The sequence below is a fragment of the Lepisma saccharinum genome, chromosome 9 (assembly GCF_977018435.1).
Source record: "Lepisma saccharinum chromosome 9, izLepSacc3.1, whole genome shotgun sequence".
NCBI lineage: Eukaryota > Metazoa > Arthropoda > Insecta > Zygentoma > Lepismatidae > Lepisma > Lepisma saccharinum.
The window spans coordinates 31,965,289-31,978,375 of record NC_139237.1 but is presented as its reverse complement, the minus strand read 5'-3'; the positions used below and the strand labels follow the sequence as shown (position 1 = coordinate 31,978,375).

The 13,087-nt window shown below is 35.6% G+C and overlaps 1 protein-coding gene across 2 annotated transcripts in view; it reads left to right on the top strand.

The window, feature by feature from the left end:
* The window catches only part of Dhc93AB (Dynein heavy chain at 93AB), a 584,738-nt gene that overhangs the window by 199,517 nt on the left and 372,134 nt on the right, over positions 1 to 13,087 (top strand). For both annotated transcript variants that reach the window (XM_083127975.1, XM_083127974.1), the window contains 3 exons: positions 2,105 to 2,327; positions 4,756 to 4,922; positions 8,741 to 8,906. In XM_083127975.1, the coding sequence (XP_082984101.1) occupies positions 2,105 to 2,327; positions 4,756 to 4,922; positions 8,741 to 8,906 (556 nt within the window). The remainder of the gene's footprint in view (positions 1 to 2,104; positions 2,328 to 4,755; positions 4,923 to 8,740; positions 8,907 to 13,087) is intronic.

Below are 13,087 nucleotides of genomic sequence, written 5' to 3'. Positions count from 1 at the left end.
TTGCTGCATGACAGTTCAGTACGGTGACAACTTTATGAGTCGATCATAAGTGTACTAGTGGGCTGAGAAGTTCGAACAGGCCATAGCCAGTGTTGAAGATTCTTCGCAATCAAGTTAGTTCTGTCAGGCCTGCGTACTGAACAGAATGCCGGAAAGGTGATGTTAACTTTGTTTTGGGACCACAAGGGGCCAATTCTTGAGCATTACATGCCGAGAGGTCATAATGTAAACAGTACCACATACTCCAATCTTTTGCGCGAAAAACTGAAACCAGGCATTCTGCAGAGATGACGTAGTCTGGTGTCCACTGGTGTGCTTTTGCTCTATGACAATGCGAGACCACACACTGCCAATGTCACATTGTCTACCATTGAGAACCTAAAGTGAGTGCTTATCCCACCCTCCATATTCACCCAATGTCGCACCTTCCGATTTCCACACCTTTGGCTCACTGAAAGATGAACCAAGTGAATCGAGGTTCCAGAATGACGACAAAATCAATCAGCGGTGCATGAGTGGTTACACATTCATCCAAAAGAATTTTTTTCCTGTGGATCAGTGCCTTTATCAAGAGCTGGAATAGGTGCATTGAACTAGGGAGGGACTATGTTGAAACATATTACTGTAGTTCTTTTGGTGCTTGTAATAAATATTTGTTACAACATATTTCCCGTTATATATTGAATGAGCCTTGTAGTTGGCAAGATTCATCTAATAATTTACTACACCTTTTTTTCTCCATCTTTTAACATCCTCATCAGATTTATGACATTACATGTAATGCACATGAATTTGCATGTAATATTTTGCTACCTGAAAGTAAATTTACTTGAAACATAATGTAGTCTTCTTTTGACATTATATATTTTCTTTATATACCTACAAATCACACCTATGCCACGGGTACATAATTTTCAGCATGGGAAGTAAAGTGCTGTTTTTCAAAATGTAGCATAGTGCTTAATGTCAAATAATATTCCAAGATGAACATCTGGCAAGTTTTAGATATAGAGAAAGAGACAAATGAAATAGATTGTAAAAACGATGGGTGAAGGTTTTTTTAGAAAATGAAGTTTAGATGTTGAGAACAGGATGTACACTATGGAAAGACACATTAAAGCCATTGTAATTACAACTTTTTTCCTATTGCTTGGATATGTCTGCAAGGAATATAAATGTGGTGGGATGTTAATAACTGTGTAAAATGCACTTACTTTGTAAAAAAAATGTTTTATTTTAATTTTATTGATTTGGAGACCTGTGCCACTCCACAAGATGTTTCATTTTGTGCCTTTGCATTTTGTATTTTTGTTATTTAATATTGCTTTTCTCGCACTTTTGGCTAAACGAGATGAGGAAGATGAGTGATGCTTCGATGAAAATGATGAAGGGGCACTCATCAATTTCATCTAATCATCACTCATCCCCTCATGTTCACAATTAGTGAAAGTGCCAGAATAGCAAGACAAAAATATGAAAAAATGCAGCATTCCTGGAACCACAGGTAGATTAATTCCTGACCATTTTTTCCTTGTCTGTTCCCTTCAGCTCTGTGTGCCACTCCTTGCATAACTTTCTGTACTAGTGCATCGTCATGTTTTCACTTTAACTGTATGTCTTAGGAGTTGGTTGTCATGTGACTATAGTTATTAGTAGTAAGCATGCGTATGTTTTACATTGGAAGAATATAATATCCCATGTGATATTTTTATGAAGATTTTCTGTGTCTCCTGATTTCTGTGCTATATAAAAGAATCACGACTTCTCAGTGCATTTCTTTTTCATTCTAATCTATCCATTCTAAATCTCAAAGCTATCACGTTCTTCTTTTGGCAAGATGTTAGAGGTTTTCAGCCAACTAATGTGGAAAATGCACATGCTTCAGGAACAGCAGGAAGGAAGAAACGTTTTGAGTCCACTATACCCAGGCATCACATTTTGGAATAACTTTCTGCATGTCACTGCTCCTAGGTTAAACATGTAATCCAGAGAAGTTGATTTTATACTAAATAGTAGAGTAGTTAGTTGTGTTTTTAAAAAATGGCAGTAAATAATAGCAATTCATTACTCAAATATTTTGAGTGATACCCTTATTTGTTTTCAGCTTGTCTGATCTAGCTGATTTCATCCGAGAAGCAGACGAAGGACTCTTGCAGACGGTGGAAGAAGGGGACTACAATGCCCTTGTGAGCGTGATGGGCTACCTCATGGATGTCAAAGAGAGGCAGTCAGCAACAGATGAAATGTTTGAACCTTTGAAGGATACTATTGACTTGCTGAAGCATTATGACCAAGAGTTACCTGAAGAAGTTCATGTCTTGCTTCAGGTACATATAGTATTTTACTCAGCACCAGTTTATTTCATATTTAAATAGCTTATTTTATGTTACTAATGCAAGTTGATAATTGGTAGATGCTGATTATTAATAATTTCTTATCAGTATACAAGCTGAGTCAAAAATCCATAAGGTACCACTCTAGATTGACATGAGCTACTGCCATATTTCAAAGACCTGCAAAGAATCTTTCATTTTTTGTAAATTTGTCTGTGGTATTTGGGAAAACTTTAGTGGCAAGGAGTGGATTCCAGTAACTTCTTCCAAAGTATATCTAACACAATTTTATATCCACCTCCCCCCTTCAGTCAATAACTTTAGAACTAGAGAAGAAGGTGTTACAAGAAGAACTAGGTGGATTCCCATGCAATCCCCATTTTACAAATAGCACCCTTGCCTGTTAATAAGTTGTAAGTTAATGAGCATAATTGAAGATTTATACACCACATAACCCCCTTTTACATTTATTTGTCTACATAAATTCAATATTGCGGCCAGTGGCATATTCTGAAAATTTGACCTGGTTTATCGCAACAATTCTTATTTATTGTATATATTTATTATACATGTTTCAATTATTAATAAATCAGACACTAATTAAGATACAAATTAACTGGTGGCAACAATAGATAGGTAAACTCAAAATGTTTTATGCCTTATATCAGTACACTTCTATATGTGCTCTTGTTTTTACACGTAGAATGTTAAGATGATAATCGATTTCCTCCCATGTTCAGGTCAGCATGTGGACATCCACAGTGGCTATCGCGTTGTTTATTCTGGCTTCCAGTTCATCATCACTTTTGTCATGTTAACAATGTATGTCACATGTTCCCAGAGAAAAATAAATTCTATGGGATTGTGTTGGGTGACCTCGGGGGCCAAGGAATCTGAAGCATTCATCTTCATTGCTTGTGCTGGGACATCCTGGGTGCATCTTATCAAAGACACTACCCGTTTCTAAAACTCTTTTTCATCAGTGAAGGATACTGTTTCTAGTAGGAGGACATTCTAGTCATGTGTTCTGAAGTTTATCTGCGTTTGTGTCACCGATTTGGTTTCCAGAATCCAATACACAGCTTGAGTATTCTCATGTAGAGTCTCAATTTTCTTCAATTTCAGTAGAATTTCCCTGGTAGCTAGGCTATGGACTCACTTGTGATATGGAAATAAACTTTTTGAGTTTTTCTGTCGATTAATACCAATATATCGCTTATACCTACGTCTAGGCTGATATTCAACACTGAAATGTGTTGCACACTTTATGTACACCCTGTATATTAATGAGATATAATAGAAATAAAATGCCAATGCAGGCATGCAAGTAAAACAAAAACAGAAGTCCAACAACTTCAAATTTTCCATCAACTTCTATGTACAGTGGAACCTTGATTTTACATTTTTCAGGGGACCAAACTGAAAGAACTTAAAATGTGGGAAAATGTAAAATCGAGGATAATTTTATAACATTTTGCTTTTTGGGACCATCCGGGAATGTAAAATTAGGGTTCTACTGTATATGAAAAGAGTTGGTTTACCCGTGGTAAACCAGGTAACATGGTGGAATACGTAACTGATGATTGGGGGCATATTCTTATCCTACAAACTATAGGTCCCACTTTCAGGTAATATGATTTCTTCAGACTTTGCATACTGATCTTTGTTTACAAAGTACTGGCATATCTTTTGACTTTCGACACATCTTGTATATTAATGATTGATTGAATTGCTGTTTTAAGTCCACTTTATGCACAGTAACGCTAATCACGAGTGGACCTAGAGTTTAAAGTGGGATCCGAACCACTACGTGTCTCCACTGGGTATCGAACCCAGGAACCCTTGATTACAAGGCGACGATGCTATCACTGTGCCATCAGGGAGGTACCTTGTATATTAGTTTGCCATTGAAATTGCCTTTTCAGTTTTCTGATCTGATAATATAGTCTATATACCCCACGGCTTACCAGCAGCTACATGTATTTTACAATGCACTAGTACCTAGATTTTATTTTTTTCCCCATAATATATCTGAGTCTTAGGACTCAAGAAAATAACATGTTACAATTTATAGGAGATATTTCCTTTCTTATATTTTTATTTCTTATTCTTCATGCTCTCAATTATTTTTAGCTTTCAACTAATTATAACCTGTAAAAATATCACTGCTAACAATATGTTAACTGCAAAATCATTTCATAAATATTCAGTGCTTTGTAAACATTACTTCGTATCCAGAATAATGTAAAAACTTATGAATAACAAAATAAGTGAACAAAAATTATGCTTTGGATGAAGTATGTTTTGAGTCTAGGGTGAATACTTATTTGATAAATTTGTAGTACATTTTTTCCATTTAACCTTTAAAAAATAAATGTGTGTGTACAATTTGTTAGTGATCATTACAGTTTTTTTCTTATAGGAGTTACCTGAACAGTGGAATAATACAAAGAAAATTGGTATAAGTGTTAAACAGCATGTGGCTCCACTGCAGGCGAATGAAGTGTCTAAGATAAGAAATAAGATTGTTGAATTTGATAATCAGCAGAATAAATACAGAGATCGTTTCAAGAAGCTTGAATATTTCAGGTATATCCTATGATGGGTAATGCATATGGTTATTTTTCATACTGTAATTGTCAAGTGTAAATTTTGACAGACAGAAGCAAAGCATCATGAGTAAAATTGAAACATTGTGAATAATATAAAGGGTTTTGTTTTACAGTCATAACTTTTTTGATTTGTGTATTCTGACAATCAGGATGGGATTTAAACTGTTACTTTCCGTAGACCTGAGTGAAAATGCTGTCCCTCCCAGGCTATTTGCTGTGAATGAGCTTATATTAGGAAATTAGTATTGTCGATTCCAGTGGTATTAGTATCGAAAGCATGACTTGGAATTTAATCACCGATTATATCTTATATTTTTCTGGAGTCTGGCAATGTTGCAGAGTCTGCAAAAAACATCACGAGACACTTTCACACTCTTGATATCCTGGAAGTTATGCTATGTGCATAATTTTCTTTATTTTCCAAGCATTCTGTAGTCTTCCTTACTTTGAATGTTCGGTATTAACCAAGTAGCACTTCTACTCCCATAGCTAGAGCTAGAGCAGTTATATTATTTATAGACCAGCAATATTATTTGAGTTATTGTGGCACAAGATGTAAATTGGTCATTAATAAGAAATCATAAAGTCATAAAACTAGTGACTGATCTGAGAAAGGTTTTGATTAACTGTAACCAAAGTACATTTAAGCTCTAAATATGTATGAGGATTTCCCTCTGCAATTATTACCATCATATGCAATAAGAATTTGTTTTTGAATTCACTTTTCACAGATAGACTAATAAGGTTAGAGTACGATCCACACTAATAAGATTAGAGTATGATCCAAACCACTATAAATGCCCTGCCATGGTGCAGTGGTAGTGGTGTTGCCTTGTAATCAAAGGTACTGGTGGAGGCACATAGTGGTTTGGATCTCACTTTAAACTGTAGGTCCAGTCCCAATTAGCATTACTGTGCTTAAAGTGGACTTAAAAACACCAACTCAATAAAAAAAACCTCTAAAATGTACTCTCATTGGTTGTCAAGTCTCGGAACCCTTGATTAAAAAACAAAAATATTTTCCGCCATGATATTAAAGAGTATCATCTTGTGTCTTTTGGATTTTTCATCTGCTCTTGAGTCTATTTGTTTGGTGAAATTTATTTAAAACAGTGAATTATTTATATATTTTTATGGAGTCTAGGACAAAAGAAAGTTGGAACATACTTAGCTACATGACTTTACACAAGAAGGAAAATGCTAATTTGAAATTTCTTCATCATTTTTTTTTCTTAAATCAAGAGTTGCATTGTTCTTTTGCTTAGAAACATGGCCCAGTTACACCAATATGCCTATTTGGGCTCATATTAATACAGCACTATATGGCGTATGCTTTTAGAAGGAAGTGCTACTGTTCTGTTGCCAAACTAACTGCTAGTGCAAGGCAAGGACAGAAAATTCGCGATGTGTCCATTATTTTGATAATGCATTCACAGTATATATGAGTACAGTGAAATAATTTAGTGAATATTTCTACACAGGATTATAATATCATATCACTGCAGCATATAGAAGAAACCCATACCTGAAAGAAGCTTGAACGTATTTTTTGTAGAGGAACTGTCAGGTCATTATCACCACTCTCGTTGTCTTCTTCGGTCTCCGTGTCACTGATTTCACTCATTTCCGAGTCACTCTCCTGAAGGTTAATGATTAGATTTTATACTATGCTGTCTTGGGCTAATTCCTTGTGAAAATCTTCTTCCTGAAGCTTTTCGACGTATGAAACACGACTAGCCCAGTCCTGTGTGGTGACCCTGTCAAGGACCTGATGCATGTCTTTCAACGTCCGCAAGTCGAAAAGTATTATTTTTAATTGCAACTTCCCCTTTACGTTAGCCCAAATTAATTCTATGGGAATGTACTGGCAGTGGTACAGAGTCAAATAGATAATTTGGTGTCCCCTTTCCAGTCCAATTTGGTCTAGCTCGTATTTTTGTCTTGTGTTATGAACTGATTAACCTTCTGTAACAATTCTGCTCTAGTTTCAGATGGATTGAATGATACATTTTTTTTTTTTTTTTTGCAGCCAATCTTGAATATTCTGTTTTCTGGAATTTGTGGAGGGAAGTTTGTCAATGACTGGAATGATAACTGGCATTATCCATTACTATGATGGACCCTTCTTCTAGTAAAGCTATGAATTTATTTACGAACCAATCTGTGAAACTGTTGGCATTATTTTCTGAATGATAATCTAAATTTTTGTTACCTGGTCGGGAACGGAATACTCATTTACTCTTGCGAATGAACCCTGTACTTGCAGAACAAACAAGACAAATTATAATCCTGCTGCCTTTTCCTACAGGGACCCTGAGCCCACCTCTTCCTGTCAAGTCGTGCCAAATGCTTTTTTTTTAATGATTTTGGTTCACTCACGTCTCATCGAGATTGAAGATTATCACCAGCCACTCTCAGGTTGTGCATTTTTCTCAAAAATTTAATTCTCGTGACAACTATATCACCCCTTTCTAACAGAAATTTATGCCCATAATTTTTTTTTTATATATATTTGAAGCCCAAGCATTTTAGTATTAACGCCATAGAAGTAGAGGAACCAGTGTAATTAATTCTTTCCCTCATGACACACAAGTTTCTTGATAGAAGGATATTCGCCGTTGTCATACATTTCAAATATTGTACAACGGAGTACATCTTTTTCGAAGTCATCTAAGCTAGTAACACTTTTCACTTTTCTGGCATGTTTCCCAGGAGATTTGAATAGGGATTCACTGATTTCTGTGGTAGATGTTTTACCCTGTTTTATGCACACATACACCACATGCTTTAGCCGTAAGTTCTCTACTATGTGAAAACACTGTTTCAGCATGCACTTCTTCCGATGCCAATTCCTTGAAGTACGAAGACACTTTAAAAATAATATTTTTCCCTTGTGAATGTATTATTATACCCTTGGTGCCTGTACTACTGGTTCTAGGTTTCGAGAGTGACATTATTTAAAATAAAAATAACACACGGAACACACACTGTTGCACGAAAGGGCTGTATTTAATCTTCTCACAACTGTTCTTTGTGGCGCACGAGTGAATGATAAGTGAATTATTTTACACCGGCCTTGCTACGAAAATGCTGAACTCAAACTGACCCAGACTTTCAATGTTCGAGAACGGCCAGGACAATGAAGAGTCATTGTTTATATCGAGACAAATTTAACACCCACAGTTTTCCCTAGACACGGTGGCAACGAAAAAAACAGGCAGAAGGAAATGAAAGGTGATGTTTCCCTTGTTTCTTCAAGAAACGATAACTTCGGTTGTGGGCGACGGAAATTCATGGGACTTGGACAGTCAGGTTCAAAATGTCTTTCTCCATCTTATGATGAACCTTAAAGTGGCGAGTTTTATGAAAACTTCTTGCGTGCAAGAAAAATACAGAACACAGCTTTTAACTTACGCGCCCCAGTCAATGTTGCACTCCTGCCATTGGATTGTCACCACGCACACCCTCTGCATGGTCCTGCCCGATATCGCTTCTAAAAGCGTGCGTCGTATAATTTATGTCTCCCATCCCTAATATAGATATGAATTTATTTGTTTTCTTCTCTTTTTTAAATAATCTATTCCACATGACCTTTCTATATATTACATGTAATAATAGTATAATTATCCAATTCATAGCAGGAGTTAAATATGAATTTTATGTATATGGAAATGAATACTTTTCTCTGTAGACATTCCAACTTCAACTTTTGAATTTTTGTAACTGAATTGCTATAGTTTCAGTGTGATTGATATTTTATATTGTTGATGAAAACTTTGTATGTTGTACTTTCAGGTATGATTGTGAAAAGCCTTACATACTTTTAGATGTCACTGATGAAATTATAACTCAGCATGAAGATGAAATGAGAAATATTCAAGAATCAGCATCACTCTTTGAAGTTAACTTTCCGGATTTTAAGCAACTAAAACAGTGTAGAAGGGAATTAAAATTGTTGAAGGTAAATCTATTATTAAAATAACTAAAGATAACACTTTTTTACAATCTTTTATTTAAAGGCATAACATTAAATGTTGTACAAATGAAGGACTTGGCAAAACATCATTACAAGCCACATCTGGTAAATTTTTCAGTAGAGCAATGTTTAACTTGTGAATTCCGTGACAAGGTGTCTACGAATCAAGAATGCCAAGAAAGTCAAGAAATTATGCCTATGGTCAAGAATTTTTGCTATTTTTTACAGTATAGTGAATTTGCATTGTTGTATACCTGTACTGGTATTTGATAAGATTGAATATTTGGAAATCTAAAATTGCATTCGTGTTGAGGTGAATAAACAGCGTGGTTGATAATATAAGACGTAAGCGCGTTACTAAAGATATATCCGTGTAACTTACTTGTAAATGTTCTATTAATTTTGGTGGCCTCTGTCACCATCCACTTGGGAACTCGATACTTTACTGTTAGGTTGACTTCCTGTTCCTGTTGTTGTTTCCTCGACTACCACTAGGGGTGCTGGTGTAGCCATTTCAAACCTAATGGTTTGTTTCATGGATATATCTTTAGTAACTTGCTTACGTCTTATAAAATTGCATTGAGTTGTGGTTAAGATTTGTTCATTTTATTTTACTTAAGAATTACATTGTGTGCATGAACTTTTGTAGAAATATTAAATAAAGTAATGTGGCCATTCCCCATCCAGGATGAAATCTGCAGCGTTAATTTTTACATGTATTAATAATTAAAGCAGGTCTAAATCACTTGTTAAAGTACAGCTTCAGTTTTATCTTAACCGGCCTTGTGATAGGAGGTTGTCCTTGAATAAAAATATATATTTTCATAATTTTCAACTATACCTAAGTAGGGGGCAGGGGGGGGGGTGATTAAATAAATGTTAAGAAAAAGGGAAAAAAGAAAGGAAGGTCAAGGAAAGTCATGAAAAAGTCGAGAATTTTGGATTTGTTATTTTGGGAGACACACTCCATAATTTTTATTATTCATTTAATGATCATCAGGCTTCATAATTTTTGAGATATATGTTTTATCTCTTCTGTGGCTCAAACGAAAGTGTGTTACTTACTCAAACTTAATTCTTTTCTAAAATAATGCACACAATTATTTTGTCTTGTCATGTTCTTGTCCTCATATACTGAACCAACTGAAAGTCTCGCAGCAACGATGTGATAAGCCACATTCTCCAAATAACTTTAATAACTATTACAACATTAAGCTTTTTTTAGATGTCATCTGCTCCTGATAATTGTTGTTACAAAGAGAACCAATGTACTTCAGATTAAAAAGTCACCTACTTGATGCTGTAAATAATTTTGTACCAAATATTTTGCACCCAGGTAGATCTCGAAATTACAGACACAATAATGTGACAGTTGCAATATGGCAATTTTTTTGTTTAAATACTTGAATTATCACCTGATGTTCGATAGTCATTACTAGAGCCCGGAAGTTCAGGCATTTATTTTCGTTAAAATAGGCAGGCAAAAAGGCATTTATAATGTGGAAAATAGGCACTAAAAATGGGAAAAAAGGCAAAATAAACTGAAAAAGGCACATTTGAAAGTCACTTACTTTTATCTATAATTTCTGGCAAAATGTTAATGAAGCATACATAAAACAAGCAAATGTAGCTGGACTCATTTCGATAACAGCATTTTCACCTTTTAGAATATCACAAATTGTTTTCAATTGTTTCAAGTCATCATTTGCACTCACTACCCATTTGCACTTTTCCACAACAACTGACCCCTTTTCTCCTGACACTTCCATCATCTGCTGCATAGATTCCTCGAAGATTTTCATGGATGCTACAAGAGTCTCACCTCTTTTTTCTAGCTTTGTAATTGTCTCTGGCAATGCACCATAATGTGCAAAAATAAACGACAGTTAATTCTTCAGTTCTGAATAGCACAGGAGTTTTTTCACTTCACGAATTGAAGCCGCTTCATTTTCTGGAAGAGCATCGATCACCTCACTGATTTTTTCAAGGTGGTTAGCATAATATATAGCTGCTGATATCAAGGTTCTCCATCTCGTCAAGACTGGTTGCGGAGGTAAACTAAGCTCAGGTGCAACTTCCTGAAATGTTCGGGTTCGAGAGGGAGATTTCAGAAATATCTTCTTTGTGTTCGAAATCAACCTGTCCACTTCTGGGTGCAACACTCTAACTCTTTCGGCGATTCTGTGCATTGCGTGGGCTACACATGTGATATGAAGCATGTTCGGGAAGAGAATTTTCAATGCTATGGCAGCCTTCTTTATATAGGGAGCTGCATCACTGATAAAAAGTAACATGTCATCATGATGTACACCATCTGGCCAGAGCAGACGTAGAGAATTTGAGAATAACTGAGCTATTGACGAACCATTGGCTCTCTCTAGTTGTTCTGACGTGAGAAGAAATGACGAGGATTCTCCGCATAGTTCATATGATGACGTTGGCTATTCAGCATCCCATAGCATCAGTACTTTCATCTGTTTAAATCCAAACCTTCTTTCCACCAACTTCAGCACAAATTCTTTGCAGAGCTTCTTTGTAGCAGATGCTTAAATATGTTCCGCAGCGTAGATTCCGACGGCACCGTTTCTTTAGTGTATTTCTCCAGGAATTTCCTCAGTGACTTGTTTTCCACTTTCCAGAAAGGTATCCCTGCTTCCATGAAAGCTTTGCACAGTTTAAGGGAAAACTGAGATTGCCTGTTGGATGAAGTGCCCACTGTTGAAATTAGGGATATCTTCTTCTGTCCAACCTTTTTGGCAACTGCAGATTTATGTTTTGCTGTTGACACATGCTGAGATATAAAGTATTTTTTCTCATGGTTGAATGTTTTTTCACATATCTTGCAGAGAAGAATAGTACCATCTGTCAAAAATGTGCTTTCACCAAATTCATGCACGTAACCATGTAACTTACCACTTAATAGCACACTAAATTTCGGCATGATGACAACTACACGATCCTTTCCTTCCAAAGTGCAGAACTAAACTAAAGATAGAGAACTTGATTTTGGAATCCATGCAAAGGCCCTTGGGCATTAATGCTGTTTCTTGTCAATAACCTCCTGACACGGACGCTGGACGTGATGGCGTAATTGTGCAGGTGTTCTGCAACAGGTTTTCAGCAGTCAATCATTCACAAGGACATGTTAACGGAAAGGCAATATCTTAACTCAGCATGAAATACTATTTTTTTTTAAACACACTTTTCTCCTTCAGCAATGTTGAAACATACGTGAGTTCAATATTACTTAAATAAGGCAAAAATTATTCACATAATAAACGGAAGAAAAATAAATGCCAACAACGTTTTTTGGGAGAAAAATAATTTATTTACACATTTTTTTTAAAAAATGTTCAAATTTCATTGAAAAAGGCAAAAAAAGGCATTATAATTAAAAATAGGCAGTGGGGTCCCAAATAGGCAAAATAGGCAAAATGAAAAGGCTTCTAAAACATTTGAAACAACATAAAAAACGTATATCCGGAAAAATTTTATCAATATATGCAGTAGATAAAAAGAGGCATTTTGCCAAACTTCTGGGCTCTAGTCATTACTATTGTCTATAAGGGAACTGGAAACATCATAGAATTAGGCAACAAAGTCTCAAAATTAAATAATTACCTCCCAGGATTGAGAAACACAGAACTGCTTGACATCATTTTAAACAGTGGCTGCCATCCTCTTCTCAAAAAAGGGAGGGAAAATAATTTTGGCAACTACATGACAGTCTGCATGGTACAGTCATGGACAGTTCTGGGTTGTAACGCTTCCATTGAAAGTCAATGGGATTGTTACAACTCAGAACTGTCTGTGACTGTACCTTGATCTAGAAGATTACAGAAATAACTTCCGAAATAGTTGGACACCGTAGTAACACACCACCTGAGCTGAAAAAAAAACTATTTTTACCAAATGTGTGGCTTGTCATGTTGTTGCACCAAGCCTTTCAAATATCGTTTCTTGTTGTGTCTATTAGTGAGCCACACAATGTTTCGTAATGTTGCCAGATATATCAAAACAGTTATGGAAATTTGCGTCAGCTAGCATGAGCACATAATTAATATTTTAGGTTTGTAAAATTAATTACTGACCATTACCAATACCACTGCCAAATCTCTAATTGATTTCCACTGATATCGTTGTTGAACTTTGTAACAATTTGAAGT